This window comes from Neovison vison, chromosome 12 (genome assembly GCF_020171115.1).
Source record: "Neovison vison isolate M4711 chromosome 12, ASM_NN_V1, whole genome shotgun sequence".
In the NCBI taxonomy this organism is placed as follows: Eukaryota; Metazoa; Chordata; class Mammalia; order Carnivora; family Mustelidae; genus Neogale; species Neogale vison.
The window spans coordinates 66,518,451-66,538,426 of record NC_058102.1 but is presented as its reverse complement, the minus strand read 5'-3'; the positions used below and the strand labels follow the sequence as shown (position 1 = coordinate 66,538,426).

At 35.6% G+C, this 19,976-nt stretch overlaps 1 protein-coding gene across 2 annotated transcripts in view; it reads left to right on the top strand.

Moving 5' to 3' along the window:
• Positions 1 to 19,976, top strand: part of CCDC91 (coiled-coil domain containing 91) — a 347,220-nt gene that overhangs the window by 265,558 nt on the left and 61,686 nt on the right. For both annotated transcript variants that reach the window (XM_044226465.1, XM_044226466.1), the window contains one exon: positions 18,476 to 18,589. In XM_044226465.1, coding sequence (XP_044082400.1) covers positions 18,476 to 18,589 — 114 coding nt within the window. The remainder of the gene's footprint in view (positions 1 to 18,475; positions 18,590 to 19,976) is intronic.

Sequence of the window (19,976 nt, the reverse complement as noted above, 5' to 3'; positions counted from 1 at the left end):
AGATTATTTCTCCAGATTTATAAGCCTCCTCATCTTATACATTATGTGTGTGTATGTTCTTCATAAACTAGCACTTTTGTTGAAGGACTAGCAAATTGTTGAAGGACTGCTCTGTTTTTAAAAGTGCCCCTCTTTGTTGTAAAAACAAGATTGCAGATACATGGGTGTACGCTTATTTTCTTCCTACTATTACCTGCAACTCAGAGAATACTTATCATGTGTTGGAGGGGAAAAGACCCTCACCACCTATCTTGCAGTTTATAATTCTCTTACATCATATATCAAATTCAAATACCTACTTATTTGACTGACCTTCCCACTGAACTGAGAACTTCCGTGTCTCAATCGTATTTATGCTGTGGAGGCCCTAGCCTAATATGTAGCTTATAGAATGTGTTCCAGAAAACTAATCATGGTCCTTAAATATGAGGATCCAAAATATCATGCAGTTAACTTGGGAAGATGACTTATAAGACTTAATTGTATTCACCCAAAATTCTCAAGTAAATACATAGACATCATTTCATTAATTAATCAACATTAATTCCATAGAAAGGCAAATTGGAAAAAGCAATAGAGTACTACAGTTTGGTTTGTAAAAAACTCCTTAATTAATTATTCTAAGTTACCTAAGTTACAGGACCAGAAATAAAGTTTATAAATAGACTTTACCCCTAGGCTTCTAGAGATAGGAATGTGAAATTCTGCCTCTTGAGCTTGTCCATACCCTTATAATCATGGGATTTTAAGTGAGTTTCAGATTTGTATTTAATGTCCTTGTTACTACTTTTAGGAAAATACCTGGAATGTTAGATATTGCAGAAGTTGACAGAGTGTCATTGTTTCTTTTAACTTTAACAGAAAACAATAATAGTTCTCTATGTTTTCATTTCACTTACCTGGCTTTATTCTCTACAAGTATTTTAGGCTGCTAGCTAAAAACCTATTTTTATGGAAGTCTTTCCGCAGCCAGAGCTGCAGGAAATAGTAATACAACAGGAGTGGTGGTGGTGGGGACGGCAACAACTTTTAACAGTAGCAAGGTCACTAATTCACTTCTAAGTACCAGACCGTTCTCTCCTGGTTTTTTTCATGTGTGATTTCATATAATACTCAAAAGAGGCAGAAATGATATCTCCACTTTTACAAATGCAGAAATTAAATCTCAGATAGATTGTGTAACTCCTCAGAAGAGACAGCAGGCTGTGTTCAGATTAGAGGGCGTTACTGCGAAGGCAGTAATCTACGCTGTTCTGCCTCCCACTGTTCTCTTCTCAGGATAAAGCACACATTGCTCTCAATGCTTATTTCATCTCTAGGTAATTTCAGTCACAAACACTCAAAGGGGCTATTTATATTTCTTTATTTATTCAGTAATATTTATGGAGTATCTACCATGCATCAGCTCTGTTGGAGGTTCTGGGCATACAGCATCAAAGAAGATAGACAAGGTCCCTAGGCAGTCATGGAACTTACACCCAAGTTGAAAAAGACTTACAGTGAATAGGGCAATTCCGTATAGTGATATGAACTGTGGAAAGGGTTACGTGTTTCACTGAGAATGGGTGGTAGAGGTTTTATTTAGATAAGGAAATTAGGGAAGAAGCCAGACTCAAAAAATTTACATGTTACAATTCTACTTGTATGAAGTTTTGAAGAAGGCAAAATGATTTAAGAGGAAAGAAATCAGGAGTTGTGGTGGGGAGTACTTTTTGAAAGTGATAGAAATATTTTAATCATAATTGTGATGATTACATTTGATGTTTTACCAAATTACATATTTTTTAGTGATGCGTCTTCTTACTGTATATAAATACTACTTTAATAAAACTTTTTTTTTTAAACAAATAACCACCAAAATAAATTCTTGGCTATATGGCAATTTGAGATGATGAGGAGGTTTGAGTTTCATGGGGATAAATAATGTAATTTGTGCATATTAAATTTGAGGTGCCTGTTCATAATCCTAGAGGAAATGGTGAGTAGGCAGTTAGAAGTGTGTGTCTGGACAGGTGTGTTATTAGGGCTGGAGAGCAAAACTTGGGATTAATAACCATAGAGATGGTGTCAAAGCCAAATACATAAAAAACAAAACTTTTCTGGATGGGCGGAACTCTACATGACATTCTCTCACTGAATGTAGCCATCTTCTACCTAGGAAAAATATGGCCACGTCAGATTAACTGTGTAATAATGGAAATAGTCTCATACTTAGGAGGGTTGTATTTCAAGGAATATTGTGAAGGTGTTGAAGTTACTGGTGCTTTCTGTATCACACTGCTACCCAGATTAAGTGGCCAGAGCTTCATTCCAGTTTCTAGGAAGCTCAGGGTTATGAGTCTAAACAGCAGCTCCTTCCACCCTCTGCCCCCCACCTGTCTGGTTTCAGAGGCCAGCACGCATTCCTTCCCTTCGTTCTTCCCTAGTCTGTTGTACCCATACAGCCTGAAGAATACTGTCTGGGGAACTACAGACTATTTGAATACTGACTAAAGGGACTGACATTATCAAAGCTAGGAAGCTATCTTTTTAATTCTAAGATTCAGGTCATTTCATAGCACTCAAAGTTAATTAAAAGAATTAAAATAAAATTTATTTTATCCAAAAATAAAACAGAATTAATAGCAATTAGCAATTTTGACCACTAAGTCACACTAGAAATAAGATAAAGATGGAGTTCTGCAAAGGGAAAAACAGTATAAACTTAAGTAACTAAAATTACTCTGACAAAAGTAAGGAAGACAAAGAGCTTTGGCTTTATAATTTACCTATAGATTTTCTTTGTGTTAATACTGGCACTAACTGAAGAGATAATGTTAAACTATGACAGAAAATGCAATTCCTAAGGATTGGGGCACATATTTCTCTGAATTGATTTGATAGATAATTTTGTTTGGCCTTCATCATAAATTAAGACTAAGTCAGTGTGTGGATTGAGTGAAGAAAGTTAATGACTCTGAGTTTTTTGATTTTCATAGTAAATGAATTCTGTGTCCCTTGAAAATTGTTAACAAAAGGAAAGTACATTTGTTACTGACACCAAAAAGGGCAAAAAGAGGAGTCATTAATTTTGCTGTTCTAGCAAAGTCCTGTAAAAGGACTCCAGGGCATACAGACACTTAAACGATGTCTGACGTTGGAAGCTCTTCATAATAGTTTATAACCACAGCCACTGTAATTTGGGGTTATGTTTCCCCCAAAGCCACAGACATTACAATCAGTGGTTAAATTTTCTTTAAGAAATTCAGCATTGCCACCTGACCCTTCTTTTAAAAAAGGAAATCGCATTTCTATTTTAGCTTAGGCCAGATAATTTCACAACACTGAAATAATTTTTCTGTATTGACTTACTTAGCTTTGATTCATTAGTTTGTTTGAAAGTTTTTATTTGTAAAACTTTGATAGCCACCTAGTTAATTAAAGGTAAAATCTTAATCACATATTTTTCAAAATTATTGTACTTAGGGACAAGTAACAAATAGTGCATCAATTATTTTCTCATCTTTCCCTCCTGCTATATTTCCTATTTTCATTCAGTAAGATAACTATCTACCAAGTTGCCCAGTCCAGACAACTGGAGATTTTCCTAAACTCTCCCTCTCTCAACCCCATTTTGATACATTAAAACCTTTCCATTTTACCTGATAGAATCCTTAAGTATACAAACCTCCAGCCTGCCATCACTGACTTCATCATGGTTCTGATTGTTTACCTTGACCACCTACATCGATTTCTTGGCTTCCAGTTTTGTCCCCTTTCAATTTGGAATAAAAAAAATGAATGAACTTTAAATTCTTTAGTGTCTCCCCATAGCCTATAGGATCACATTCAAGCTACTTAGCATGAACTATAACTCTTTCAGTACCTGAAATAGAAACTTTTTTAGTGACCTGGTCCCTACCTATTCAGTTCATCTGCTGCCATTCTCCTTCACATTTCGTGCTTTTAGTACCAAACTGCTGGTACTCATGCTGTTTGATGGCATTGGGCCTTAGTCACACTGTATCTTCAGCCCAGAATACCATCACTTTCCTAACTTGCAAAACCCACTCATATCTAATAACTTAGCTTTTTTTTTTTTTTACTCCACAAAACTTCTTTTTACATTTCTTAGATTAAATCAAGTGTTCTTTCCTCTTCTTTGACATTCAGTATATAACTATACCACTAGGCATATTATTTTTAAAGATTCTGTTTCTCTGTTTTCTCCCCTAGATTTAAGCACCCCAGATGTAGGAGTTGAGTCTTGAAAACTGCAATAGGTTATAAGATGGTATAGAACCAACATTGTTTTAAGGAGACATATTAATCTTTTAAAAATGTACTTGATCTCCATCAGTACAATTTAGCTCTTTTAGAGTTTTGGCTGCCTTTAAGTGATACATTTTACCAAAAGTGGGATCACCAAAAACAGTGCTTTGGTTGTTGTCATCCTTTAAAAATATATTAATCAGATTGTCTATGGGGTGCCAAACTGACATGATTCTTATTGTTATTCAAGGAAATAGTAATCAGGGAGGGAAAAAAAAAAAAAAGAGTGATTACATTTAGCTTCAACAAAGGATTACTTTGAACAGCTTGTATAGATTTGCAGTAACGTGACGAGTGGATGCATGATTCCAAATAGAATTTTTAGGTAAAGTCGTATACTTTCTTTCACTGGTCTGATGGAAGCATTGCATTCATTTCCATATCCATGTTTTAAGAGAGATATTGCCAAATCAGAATGAGATCATCTTAGACATTTATTGGTGTCCCCTTAGCAACTGTTCCTCCCTTCCCAAAGTGATTCTTTTTATCTCTTAGCCATGTTGTTTAGGTGAAATTTAACCTACTTTTTAATTTTATGCATAAGCCCTTATTTACTTAGGCTAATAATGATTATGTCCTACCCCTATGTTAGCAGGTTCTAAGAATTCACACATTTTCTGAGTCAAGTCTGTAAGGCTCCATTTTGGAACTTGCTTCCTCAGATATATAAACACTGTCATTCACAGTAAGAAAATGGGAAAAATCCTTGGAACTGTTAATAACCCCCTTGGGACCATATGTGTAGAACTATTATGAGAATGGATCCTACCCCAAAGGCAGAGCTAAGAACTGGAAATGGAGAAATTTGCATCCTTGATCACATCACTCGAACACTAATGGAAGCTTACCCTTAGTTCTTTCATGTGAGGCTGCAAATTCTTTTTAAAGTTAGTTCGTGAATTTTCTGTTACCCTGTGATCAAAAGAATAACTGATTACCAAAATAAATATGCCAAGAAGTAGGTGGGATTGGGTGTGAGTCCTAGCCTGTGCTCAAGTAACCTTGACCACTTTTTTAAAATGTATGAGACTTCATTTTCAGATCTGTAAAGTGGGATTAATAATACCTGCTTTACAGAGTTGCTATGAGGCCCTTGGAAATGTTTTAAAATGAAAACTGAGATTTATGCAACAGCTTTAGACACTATAAATGTCATGTAAAAAAGTATTGTGGGCAGATCAGTAACAGAGCAGGAAACCTTGTCACAACTATAGAAGGTATTGGAATATTTAGTTGAGAGAAGAGAAAAATAAAGGTATGGTAACATTCTTCACCTGTCTGAAGGACTATCATAAAATGAGGTTTTTTCTATTTAATTGGGGGGGTATATGTTAGAAGAAGTAGGTAAAATAAAAATTTAACTCAGTACAGTATAAAGCTACCAAATCACAATTTATCTACCAAAAAATTTTATTCAGGATTTTGACGAATGGATTGGGTGGAAGATTGAAGAATGTATATATTGAAAATATAACTTCCACTGTCATTTTTTTGATTTAGGGGATCTGTTTGACTTTCATGTCATTATAGTTACATGGTAATTTCCAGCTCCACAGATTTCTAACTAATTACTAACATTCCGGAAATCGGCCATTCTTATAGTCATTGAAAATGCGCTCTTAGAAATAATTACTGTAAAACCCCTTTTAAAATATTTATATTGCCATTTTTAAAACATATGATTTAAGGAGATAGCTGTGTATATGGGCCTCTGAAACTGATTCTGGGTATGAAATGGAAGTACACATACATCACTATCTTATTAACTTTAAACACCAAATTATCATTGCCTTTGTAATTTTATTTTAGCACTTTTTACATTATATTTTGCTTAACTTTGCTGTGTCTTTTACACAGATCTCTGTTAGGTCCCAGAAACTTTAATTATAAGTATCATCGATGAGTCATCAATAAAGACCCAGCTGAAGTTCATTCACTTACTTCGTGTAGTGTCTAGAACATAGTCTGAGTTGTTGCCCAGATGGCTGCCGGTGTTGATATGTCACTAGTACTATTATTATTATTATTATTATTAAAACCATCTTAACCACCTTTGTCATTTTAATACCTAGCTGAGTGCTAAGAATAACAAACAGTGAGTGGAGGTTTATTGTGATTACGGAAGGCAATAGTTTCCCAGCTGCATCTAGGTGGCCTGGGTGCTGCAGGGTGTTTTCAGTATTAGAGGGCAGTACACAGATACTTGGGATCTTTTGGAAACCAGGTTAAACTACTAGGTTGGCACTACTGATTTGTCTTACATTTCTTTCTAGTACATCATGTCATAGTGACGTTAGGTTTGGGGGTTGCTGTGATAAAAAGCAAGTATCGTGCAAATATTCCTGTGGAACAGGAAGTGAGAGTGTCATTGTCTGATCTTATGCCAGGAAGCTATGAAATTCCTGCTATGTACAGAACTCTTATGAATACGGAATTTGGGTTAAAGATGAAATTAAAGTATTTGTGTTTCGGTTTTTGTATATCATCTTTTCAAATGGCTGCTGTGTTATGACCTAACCAGTTAGTAAATGAAACAATTAGGTATTTCTTTTGGCCTGGAGGGCACGGTAGAAAAAATTATTGAGGCAACAAGGGAGCTGTGAACTGAGAAAGTTTGGAAAGATTTACTCTAGGTGCTCCCACCACACAGTTGCTCTGGGGAACACATATATATAAGTTACAATCTCTACCCTTAAATAGATTTTCTTTGCATTGGAGAAACAAATTGACTTATTTATTGAAGATGAATTTGAATTGTGCATCTGTACTCTGTACCAGATACTATATTAGGTTCTAGTCATAAAGAATATGAACTGTAATAAATATAATCCCTGATTTCAAAGAGATCTCAAGTTGGTAATAGATAGGTAAAGCAGCTATTACAGTGGTGAGTCGTGGAGTGCTTTGAGATATAAAATATAGGTTATTGCTCTTTGAACACCTACAAGGGGTGCTAAACCCACCACCCTGTGAAAAGACGTGGAAGGTCTAAAGCATTTCAGGGAACATTACAGTTGATGCTGCTCAGACTGATTTGTGCAGAAGGACTACATTTGATCATCACAGGAGAAGGCTAAGGGGAACTGACTTCCACCAGAGAAAGCATGACATGTCCAGGGAACTGCATATCAGATACTTGCTATGAGCATGACAAATGATAGTTTTTTGCAGAGATTACAAATGTGAATGAAACTGCCACTGTGTTCAGTGACCTTACAGTGAACTAGGGAATGTGTCAAGTGCATAAATTGCTCCAGTGTGAGGAAGGATGAGATGCATGATAAAGCACATATGGCTGAGGCATTTGAATAAAATTATAATAGTAGTTATCTCTGGTGGGCAAAAGCATGAGAGCACTTTCTGCAATATCTAGTTGCTCTTTATCTTGATCTGGGTGGTAGGCGAATGGGTATATGTGTATATGAAAATCCACTGAGCTGTACATACACTTAAGGTTCGTGCATTTCAGTATGTGCAAATTTTTTTAAAGCTATGCACAAAGGAAAAATAATGTAGCCATTATTAAAATAGTTATTTACTTAAAATTGTGAAAAACATCTAAGTGATGCTTCAAAGGAAAATCATAGTCTTAAATCATGTATTAGAAAATAGAAAAAATTGGAAAAGAATGGGCTAACACCCAACTTACTAATACAGTTCGAAAAGAAAGAATAGGATAATCCAAAGAAAATAGGAAGGAAATAAAGTTTATGACAGAAATTTACAACATAAATTGTAAAGTTTCAAAATATTATCATTTCTTAAAAAAGACATAAAATTCACAAATCTTTGACAAGATTGATGAAGATGTTATTAGTGAACATTGTCAGAATGAATCAAGTAACCTAAAATAGATGCAATGCAGATTTTAAACATGATATAAGCAATATAAATCAGCTGTAAAGCTTAGACAAGATGAAAACTTGTCAAGAAAAATATAAATTGCAGAACTGAAGCAAGAAGAATTAGAAATGCGAACAGTTCTATAGCTATAGAAGAAACTATAGTCTAAAAATAATCATGTATCTTTAGAAATAAATGTAGATACACACTCATTTCCAGTAGGTAAAACTTAATTCACCTCTGCTTGAGTATTGGCTGGGCTTAGTTGTTCATGTCTAATTGAATAAATTATAAAAGGGAAAAAATGTTTTAACTTTTAGCCATAAAACCTGGCAGATAACCATGTTAACCAAATGATCAAGGTTAACACAGCCAGTGATAAATTATGTTTAAGGCCACACTCCCCTCATACGATATAATGAGAAGCATGCTTCAGCTCTGTGGTATTCTTCCCCCAAATCAGAACCCTAGTCTAATTATGAGAAAAAAAGTGAGAAATCCAGATTTCTTCAAAGTACCTGAAAAGTGTTGTAAAGGAAAGACTGAGAAACTGTCAGAAGTTAGAAGAGACTAATGAGATATGATGTCTGAATGCAACATTTTACCCTGAATTAATCCCAGAACAGAAAAAAAGACATTAGTGGAAAACCTGGTGAAATACAAATAAAATCTATAATCTATTTATTATTATTTTTATTAACATATAATGTATTATTTGTCCCAGGAGTAAGGTCTGTGAATCATCATCAGGCTTACACATTTCACAGCATTCACCATAGTGTGATGTTAATTTCTTATCTTGATAAATGTACCATAATTATATAAGATGTTACTATTAGGGGAAATTGGGTAAAATGTGTATGAGAACTCTTGTACTACCTTTGCAAGTTTCTGTAAATCTAAACTTATTTCCAAGTAAAAAGTTTAATACATTTTTCCTAACATGTATCTTGTTAAAAAGAACAGACAGTATGTGCGTTTTTGTCCACCCCCTTCTAAAACTCCACTGAAATAAAAACTAGTAAAATGGAACCCTAAATTAGAAACTGAGAAGACCAGTATATATTGTAGAAACTCCTAAAGGCTTGTTTGTGGCACCAGAAACTTCTGGATGTGGGAATGAAGGGGAGAACTCAACTAGAAGGAAAGACTGAAAGTCTATTTAATAAGCAGTTAGGCCCCCACACATTTTTTCCACTTCTGACAGAAACCTTAGGTTAATTCTCTGGAAAAAAATAAAATGTAGGGTCTCTGGACCAGGGATAACCAAGGCAAAGTGGACATGGCGTTGGGGGGAGAGCAAGGTGAAAAGTTTCATACTACTTATAGAGAACCTTAGCCATTTTTCCAACCCAGCTCTCAGAATGTCTACAACCAGACAGGAAACTGGAAGATTCTTTTCTGAGGAATTTAGACAGCCCAAGATAAAAGACCTAAATGTATTGGTATCAGAAATTGCCCCAAGGAAACAACCAAGCCAGATTACTCTGCTATTAAGATCACAGTCCATAAACCACAACTGCAAGCACAGAGATATTACTCAGCATTTTAGTGCTCTCCTCTTTAAACACGAGCAAATAGTCAAGTATGAACAGATAACTTCCCTGAAAAACAGGAAATAAAACACTCTGTAAAGTGTGGAAAGTTAAAAAGAAACTTTTTAAGGTTCTTTTTTTTTTTTTAAGATTTTATTTATTTATTTGACAGAGAGAGATCACAAGTAGGCAGAGAGGCAGGCAGAGAGAGAGAGGAGGAAGCAGGCTCCCTGCTGAGCAGAGAGCCCGATGCGGGACTCGATCCCAGGACCCTGAGATCATGACCTGAGCCGAAGGCAGCGGCTTAACCCACTGAGCCTAAGGTTCTTAAAGGTAAGAGAAGATTTTACATCTATGAAACAGGAAGAGGATGCTATTTTTAAGCAAAATAAAAGATTAGAAATCTAAAATGTACTAGAAAGTTTAAAAAAAAAAAAGATGAAGTTGTAAAAGTCTTCCAGAGACAAGGGTATTAAAAAGAAAAAAAAAAAAAAAAAAACCTCAAAAAACAAAAACAAAATAGGAGTGGAAAGAGTAGAAAATTAGCCAGCTTAGGAGGTTCATTAGCTGAATCAAAGGATTCTTGAAAAACAGAAAACAGAATGCAAGAAATAATGTATTTTTCACATTATTATTATTAAAGTAAATCTCCCAAATTGAAGGACATGAGTTTTTTCATGAAGAACATGAGATTGTAAGACCTAAGTTACTAAATAGACCTATAACTAGGTTTGTCATGAAATTTTTGAGAAATGGGAATAAAGAACATGTGTAAGACTTTTTAGAGAAAAAAAAACTTACACAATTGAAGAGGTATCAGAATCAAACTTCTCAAAAACCTTTAAAACTGAAAAAATTTCCAAGCTAGAAATCCAATTTAGTCAAACTATAAATTAAGTGTAAGGGTAGAACAAAGTCATTTTTCAGACAAAGGAAATATCAAAACTTTTATTTCCCATGTGCCTTTTCTCAAGAATCTCCTACAAGGAGGTACTCTGTCAAACAAAGGAGTAAACCAAGAAAGAAGAATTCAGTGGTATCCAGAAAGCTGGAGTTGTAGTTCAAGAGCCATGTAGTGAATTTCCAGAAATATACCTGAGAGAGATCCAAATTAGACAGTTATGTAACAGACCTAGAGAACAACCAATCCAGTATGGAAATATGTCCACGAGATATGTCTCCAATGCAATAAACATAATAGAAGGCCTGATATCTTTGAATATACTGAGAAGATGATGTTTGGACAATTAGATAAGAATTTGGGAATCAGTTCATAATGCTTATTCACTCAGGCCAGTATAATGTGGCTGAAGTAACATAGGATCATCAGAAGACATTCTTTGGCAACTCTGTCCAGATGCTAGGTAACAATGCCTGAGCTAGTCTTCTAGAGCTTAGGAGATCACAAGAAGGAGAAACAAGCCTTCCTACCTGAGGCTACTCAGTAGTGGCAGCCACATCAGCCCCAACAGTTGACTTCATGTGCATGGAAGACCCCAGCCAAGACTAACAGTACTGTACATTTGAGTCCAGCCCAGGTGGCCGACTTGGAGAATCATGACCTAAATCAGGGATTGACAGTCTTTCTCTGTAGAGGATCATATAGTAATAGTTATAGGGTTTATGGCCTATCAAGGCTTAATCAAGAATATTATGTAGGTGCTTACATAACAAGAGGGTAAAAACTTCATAAATTTTATTGAGTAAATTCAAAATCTAATTATTTATTTTAGAGAGAGCGCTTGAGCAGGGGGAGATGCAGAGGCAGAGAATCTCAAGCAGACTTCCCACTGAGCATGGAGCCTGACACAAGACTCGATCTCAGGATCCTGAGATCATGACCTGAGCCAAAAACTGAGAGTCAGACACTTAACCAACTGAGCCATCCACATGCCCCAATAATATTTGTTAATAACATAAATCCAGTGATAATAGGATTTTCCTTGGTGAAGATAACATTTTGCTTAATTGTGGTTCAGAGTGAGATACACCTATCATGAAAAATGGCTAAAAACTCATTAATGCTGATATGTTATGAGATTCTACATATATCATCTTTAAAAATGCCTAATGCGGGGGCACCTGGGTGGCTCAGTGGGTTAAAGCCTCTGCCTTCGGCTCAGGTGATGATCTCAGGGTCCTGGGATCGAGCCCCGCATTGGGCTCTCTGCTAGGCGGGGAGCCTGCTTCCTTCTCTCTCTCTCTGCCTGCCTCTCTGCCTACTTGTGATCTGTCTGTCAAATAAATAAATAAAATCTTTTAAAAAAATGACTAATGCAGGTAGATACTATCAAATATTGATATCGTCAATGAGCATATTTTAATTGAGCATATTTATTACATTATAGAATTAGGTTATTCTATTAATATCTTACATTGAGCATATCACTACAGTGGAGGTTAATTACTTCCAGTTGAAAGTTGGGTGAAAGTTTCTTAACTGCACAGTAACTGGATTTTGAAATACAGACATTTTTGTTTGCATTAATGTCTAAGAAGCACTGATGGAACTGTAGTTTGAACTCATAAATTTGTATAGGAGTGGAAGTCTCAATTTTACTAACAGTAAGGCAGCTTGACTTGACTCATGATTCAAACACTCATTTTCTAAGGTACATTTTCACAACCATGTGCAACATTTTAAGTAATCTATGATTATGAAATATCCATACATTGTGTATTAAAAAAAAAAAAAAAGAAAGAAACACACAGTTGCCCCAGAGAATTTCTGATACTATGGTTTATAGCCCACAAACCAGGATTGAGTTGATCGCTGAAATTTGTTCCATAAATAATTTAACTGTGTTTATAATCCTTAACTAAATTACCCTGAAAAAGAACAAACACCGCAGATCATTTATTAGTTCATGATCCTACAATTACTGAAATGTATGGTAGGTTAATGGAAACTAAAGCATAGCTATACTTCTGAGCAATAAGGAGAAATTAAAAGTCTTAAATAAAATGTCACATAAACCTTTAGCCCTAAATGGTATTCATCATGATGTATTTAATTTAATTGTTATAGCATAGAAACTGATACCTAATCATTCAGTTTTTAAAGAAATTAGTATATAGAACTCTTTTTTCCACATTTAAAAACTAGCTGTGTAATCATTTGGATATGATTTCTTGCAGAGATCCTATTTTTTATTGCATATATTTTAGATAAAAATATTTAAGATAGGATGAGAAACATATATATTTTGACAGATCGCAAAATATATGCAAATGGATGTCCCTCCAAACTATTGGCCTTACAGTGTTGGTTCTCAGCTGGCGGCAATCTAGTGAGTAGAGGTCAGAGATGCTGCTCACCCCAGGACATCCCCCCACACCTCCCAGCGAAGAATTATCAATCGTGCTGAGGCTGAGAAACCTGTTTTAGAGAATATACCGTGTTCCAGTGGCATAACCACTCCTAAAATATTCTGGAAAATAGTCATTATAATCGCCTATTTGAATATACTCACTGGTGGCAAATCTTCATTCCCTGTGAGGTAGGTATATTTTATCTTAGACCAATCCTCATGTCTCATAGGGAATTCAACAAAACATCTAGGCAGACATTCACAGGCACTTTGTATACTTGCACATAAAATTCACTAATTCCCAACTAATTCAGAATTTGGTCTGGTTAGAAAAATGGATGGCTTTGACCAAGTGGAATTTATTCCAGGACTGCAAGGTTGGTTCAACATCCACAAATCAGTCAATGTGATACAACACATCAATAAAAGAAAGAACAAGAGCCATATGATACTCTCAATAGATGCTGAAAAAGCATTTGACAAAGTACAGCATCCCTTCCTGATCAAAACTCTTCAAAGTGTAGGGATAGAGGGCACATACCTCAATATTATCAAAGCCATTTATGAAAAACCCACCGCAAATATCATTCTCAATGGAGAAAAACTGAAAGCTTTTCCGCTAAGGTCAGGAACACAGCAGGGATGTCCATTATCACCACTGCTATTCAACATAGTACTAGAAGTCCTAGCCTCAGCAATCAGACAACAAAAGGAAATTAAAGGCATCCAAATCGGCAAAGAAGAAGTCAAACTATCACTCTTCGCAGATGATATGATACTATATGTGGAAAACCCAAAAGACTCCACTCCAAAAATGCTAGAATTTGTACAGGAATTCAGTAAAGTGTCAGGATATAAAATCAATGCACAGAAATCAGTTGCATTTCTCTACACCAACAACAACAAGACAGAAGAAAGAGAAATTAAGGACTCAATCCCATTTACAATTGCACCCCAAACCGTAAGATACCTAGGAATAAACCTAACCAAAGAGGCTAAGAATCTATACTCAGAAAACTATAAAGTACTCATGAAAGAAATTGAGGAAGACACAAAGAAATGGAAAAATGTTCCATGCTCCTGGATTGGAAGAATAAATATTGTGAAAATGTCTATGCTACCTAAAGCAATCTACACATTTAATGCAATTCCTATCAAAGTACCATCCATCTTTTTCAAAGAATTGGAACAAATAATCCTAAAACTTATATGGAACCAGAAAAGACCTCGAATAGCCAAAGGGATATTGAAAAAGAAAGCCAAAGTTGGTGGCCTCACAATTCCAGACTTCAAGCTCTATTACAAAGCTGTCATCATCAAGACAGCATGGTACTGGCACAAAAACAGACACATAGATCAATGGAACAGAATAGAGAGCCCAGAAATAGACCCTCAACTCTATGGTCAACTAATCTTTGACAAAGCAGGAAAGAATGTCCAATGGGAAAAAGACAGCCTCTTCAATAAATGGTGTTGGGAAAATTGGACAGCCACAAGCAGAAAAATGAAATTGGACCATTTCCTTACACCACACACAAAAATAGACTCAAAATGGATGAAGGACCTCAATGTGAGAAAGGAACCCATCAAAATCCTTGAGGAGAACACAGGCAGCAACCTCTTCGACCTCAGCCGCAGCCACATCTTCCTAAGGGAAGCAAGGGCAAAAATGAACTCTTGGGATTTCATCAAGATCAAAAGCTTTTGCACAGCAAAGGAAACAGTTAACAAAACCAAAAGACAACTGACAGAATGGGAGAAGATATTTGCAAACGACATATCAGATAAAGGACTAGTGTCCAAAATCTATAAAGAACTTAGCAAACTCAACACCCAAAGAACAAATAATCCAATCAAGAAATGGGCAGAGGACATGAACAGACATTTCTGCAAAGAAGACATCCAGATGGCCAACAGACACATGAAAAAGTGCTCCATATCACTCGGCATCAGGGAAATACAAATCAAAACCACAATGAGATATCACCTCACACCAGTCAGAATGGCTAAAATCAACAAGTCAGGAAATGACAGATGCTGGCGAGGATGCGGAGAAAGGGGAACCCTCCTACACTGTTGGTGGGAATGCAAGCTGGTGCAACCACTCTGGAAAACAGCATGGAGGTTCCTCAAAATGATGAAAATAGAACTGCCCTATGACCCAGCAATCGCACTACTGGGTATTTACCCTAAAGATACAAACGTAGTGATCCGAAGGGACACGTTCACCCGAATGTTTATAGCAGCAATGTCCACAATAGCCAAACTATGGAAAGAACCTAGATGTCCATGAACAGATGAATGGATAAAGAAGAAGTGGTATATATACACAATGGAATACTATGCAGCCATCAAAAGAAATGATATCTTGCCATTTGCGACAACGTGGATGGAACTAGAGCGTATCATGCTTAGCGAAATAAGTCAAGCGGAGAAAGACAACTATCATATGATCTCCCTGATATGAGGAAGTGGTGATGCAACATGGGGGCTTAAGTGGGTAGGAGAAGAATCAATGAAACGAGATGGGATTGGGAGGGAGACAAACCATAAGTGACTCTTAATCTCACAAAACAAACTGAGGGTTGCTGGGGGGAGGGGGGTTGGGAGAAGGAGGGTAGGGTTATGGACATTGGGGAGGGTATGTGCTTTGGTGAGTGCTGTGAAGTGTGTAAACCTGGCGATTCACAGATCTGTACCCCTGGGGATAAAAATATATGTTTATAAAAAATAAAAAATTTTAAAAAAATGATAGATAAAAAAAATGGATGGCTTAACCTTTATTTTTATATTATAGTCAGAGGAATGTATTTATTGGCAAGTATTTTTTAAGGATGGATTTCACAACCTTGACTGTCACCGAATTTTCAACTGGAGAGGAGAGTTGAATTAAGGAAGATTTTTTGAAAATGGTTTTTTATCAGCTCAGAAAGCAAGGAGGATCCTCAAAAATGTGGATTGAGCGGATAATAAACTCTATACCCCCCAAAAGCCAATGAAAGAACAGATTAGCTAATTCTTCATGTTTTTTCTGTATATATCCCTTTTGTTTAAATTGAGGTTTTTGCTTTCAAACAAGTCTGGTCGCATTTACTGGTATGACCCTTGCTACATAGAAATTCTGGTTGATATTTAATGTGACATAGATTTATCTTTTACATTCAAATAATCCAGGTCTACAGTTCTTATATGCAGTTCTAAAATTCCAGAAGCTCTGAAAGCTAAGGATTTTATAACTCAACTATTGGCAAAACCTGACCTGATGTGAATATTTTTATACTTTTAATTTATCCCCTCTCTACTCTAGTACTACTAATGGGTTATATTTCAGGGGCTTAGTAATATATTTTGCCTTTCCAAAACAGGAAAATTTTCAAAGTTCAAATTCGTGTGAAACCAGTAAGAATTCTAACAGTAGTTGATTTTAGTTTAAATAATGTTATTGGTTCTCATTTTTGTCTTCATAGGTTTTCAACTTTAATCTTTACAAATAAGGGAACAACAGTACTCTATTATTTTATCAGTGGAACTAAAGCTTAATATATTCAGTGATTGAAGATAAAACGGTAACCATTTTTCAAAGTTACTGCCATTATAGGAATTAGCAGATTTGTGACTTCGTTGTCTCTTTTAATAAATGAACCCAAAAAAACTTAAGAACATACCAGTATTGAAGTGGAATGAGGAGATATGATCAGGCAGATGATAAAAGATGATATGTATGTTCCTAATATTTCTATGAGACATGCTGAATACCAGATAATAATCTTTTTAAAATGTAAAATAAATTTAGATGTCATTCTCCCTTAAATAAGTGAAGGTTTAAAGAACTAATGGGACTCTGGGGCACCTGGGTGGCTGAGTCATTAAGTGTCTGCCTTTGGCTCAGGTCATGATGCCAGGGTACTGGGATCGAGACCCGCATCGGGCTCCTTGCTAGGCAGGAAACCTGCTTCTCCCTCTCCCACTCCCCCTGCTTGTGTTCCCTTCCTTGCTATGTCTCTCTCTCTCTCAAAATAAATAAATAAAATCTTTTAAAACAACAACAACAACACACTAATGGGACTAAATATAATCTAGGATGTAAGAAAACAGTCACTTCCATGGACTGCTTATTGAACAAAAATGTGTACAAAAGGTCAGAAACTACAAGAGAACTCAAAAATTACATACTTTGGCCAAAATGATTCTACTTCTTGAAATCATCTACAGAAATATCTAACATGCACCACAAAAATACATATATGGATGCTTAGCTCTGCTTTATTTTATTAAAAACAACCATAACACACATGAATAAGTACTGATAAAATAAATTCTTGCATATCCATGCAATGGAATGTAAATCATATTATGAAGGAATGTATCATGGGTAAAAGTATTCAAAATATATTTTAAGTGTAAAATACCAGTTAGAAAATAATATGTACAGTTTGAGCCCCACCTTCTTTATACCCAAGTGTGATGATGTGTGTCTATTGTTTTGTGTTCATAATTTTCTGCATTTTCAAATTTTCTGCAGTAAATGTATCCACAACAGGAAATTCTTTATGTTATTTCATATTTCCTGGGTTATATGCATATATCTAAAATAATTGGGAAAAAAAAAACAAATGAAAATAAGCATTCACTACAAAGTAAGGGGTCCTCAAGACTAACAGAATGAAGCAAATACTCCCACAAAATTTCAAGGCATTTTCTTTTCGCTTGAAAAGAAGGATGCTGCCTATATAGATAAGTGCAAGTTAAAGAAGTGTATTTCATGGCATTCATCCAATCCATGATATGCTATGTTAGCAGAAAGTATACTTTCTGAAAAGCGTTGTACTTGTTTTTCAGAATTTTAGCCTTTTTTTCTCTCCTTATCTAAAATTCTGAAATCTCTGAGGTACTTGATTACAATTTCAGTAAAAGAGGAAGAACCACTTTTCTCCCCAGATTCCTCATGTCAAATATTAGCACACAGGGTGGAAATTTTACCTCTTATTCATGGTGTCCAGCTCTCAACATCTTAACCTGGCAGAAGGACCAAACTAGCTGTAAATCTTCACCCAGACCACACTTGATTACTGTATGATGGGAAAATTAAACGTGAATAGAACAGCTAGAGCATTAGGGTGTTCTTGGAAGAATAAACACAAGTTGGAAGTCTTATGTGGATAGTGCAAAGTACAGGAAGGCAATCAATCATGTAAACATCAAATGAAAGGTTGGTAAGGAAGCCATTGGAGTCTGTCAGGCGCTCCCTGCAATAAATGGCTTATTCCATTCCTTTTCCCTTTCACTCAGTTTAGAAAAATGAATTCTGTGGAATCTCTAACATCCTAAAAGATTTTGCAAATTCTCATTCCTGTTTAAAGATACACTTTGGAATGAACTGAACTCATGGCAGAAGAGTTTGAAGTTTATATGAAATGGACACAAACATGTCCTAATGCATACCTCCCTGACTTTTTTCCTTCCTCCCACAAACAGGAAACTGTTAGGGCAGCAATAATAGAAGAGCAAAAGCGAAGTGAAAAGGCTGTGGAAGAGGCAGTGAAGAGAACAAGAGACGAATTGATAGAGTATGTGAAAGAACAGAAAAGAGTAAGTACTCCCTGAAGGGTTTTACTTTGTGCTTCCATAAACTGAAACTTTGACTTTCACGCAGTAACATGACATTTTAAAATAGTTAAAATGTCCTTTGTCATCTAATTTAAGAATCTCCAAGATTCTTTTTCTGATATAATTATATATTCTGATATCTTTGAACATAAATTCCATCTGTCAACAAAAAGCAACACTGAATAACTTCTTGCTAGACTCCTAGAAATGACCTATAGCATTTCCAGCATAATTATCTTGTGAAGAAAATAGGCAGTTTTAGATTTTTAGGTTTTTTTAATTTTTTTTGCCATAAGTTTGTTAATTTTTTACACTAGTTGTTGAAATTTACATACTCCCTTTAGGCCTTTTATGTTAACACTACTGTGGTTCTAGTAGTTTCCAGCACAGTTAGCAAATTAAGCTGCTTCTGTCATAGTTCCATTTCAGTAACATAATTCAGAATATATTTCAAAGAATTCAGAATACATATTGAAGTTTACAAAATAAATGTCACTTCGCTGCAGCGTGGTCTTATTAAGGTATAGGTTTGAGCAGTGGCTGAAAATAGTGGGTGAAACTTGATTTGTAGTCTTTTCAACAAATCTTTCATCTTAAGTAATACCCAAGATAAGAAACACGTAGATGAGACGGATAGGGAGGGAGACAAACCATAAGTGACTCTTAATCTCACGAAACAAAATGTGGGTTGCTGGGGGGAGGGGGGTTGGGAGAAGGGGGGAAGGTTATGGACATTGGGGAGGGTATGTGCTTTTGGGTAAATTGGAAGGGGAGATGAACCATGAGAGACTATGGACTCTGAAAAACAGTCTGAGGGGTTTGAAGTGGCGGGGGGGGTGGGAGGTTGGGGTACCAGGTGGTGGGTATTATAGAGGGCACAGCTTGCATGGAGCACTGGGTGTGGTGAAAAAATAATGAATACTGTTTTTCTGAAAATAAATAAATTGGAAAAAAAAAAAAAAGAAACACGTAGATGTTTAATGTAATCTCTGTAATAAGCATATTCTAATACGGAACATGGTAAGTTATAGGATAAATTTTCTTATACATAATGTTTTATCTTTTATCTACGTTTGGTATAACATTAAATATATTACAGAAGTAACATATTTAAGGATGATATAAAATATAATAATAGGTATAAATGTGTAATATAAACATTAGCATTTACCATGTGTGTTGTGTAATATATAATAAAAATATAAAGCATGAAACTGTGGGTATGAGGAAATCTGACACATGATATCTACACTCAATTGGTGGTCAAATGGCAAACTAAATAGAAAATGTAAGATTGCCCTTCAGTTAGCAGTTAAGTATAAGGCTAAGAGTACAGTAAAAGCACGTGACACCAACTTAATTCCACACC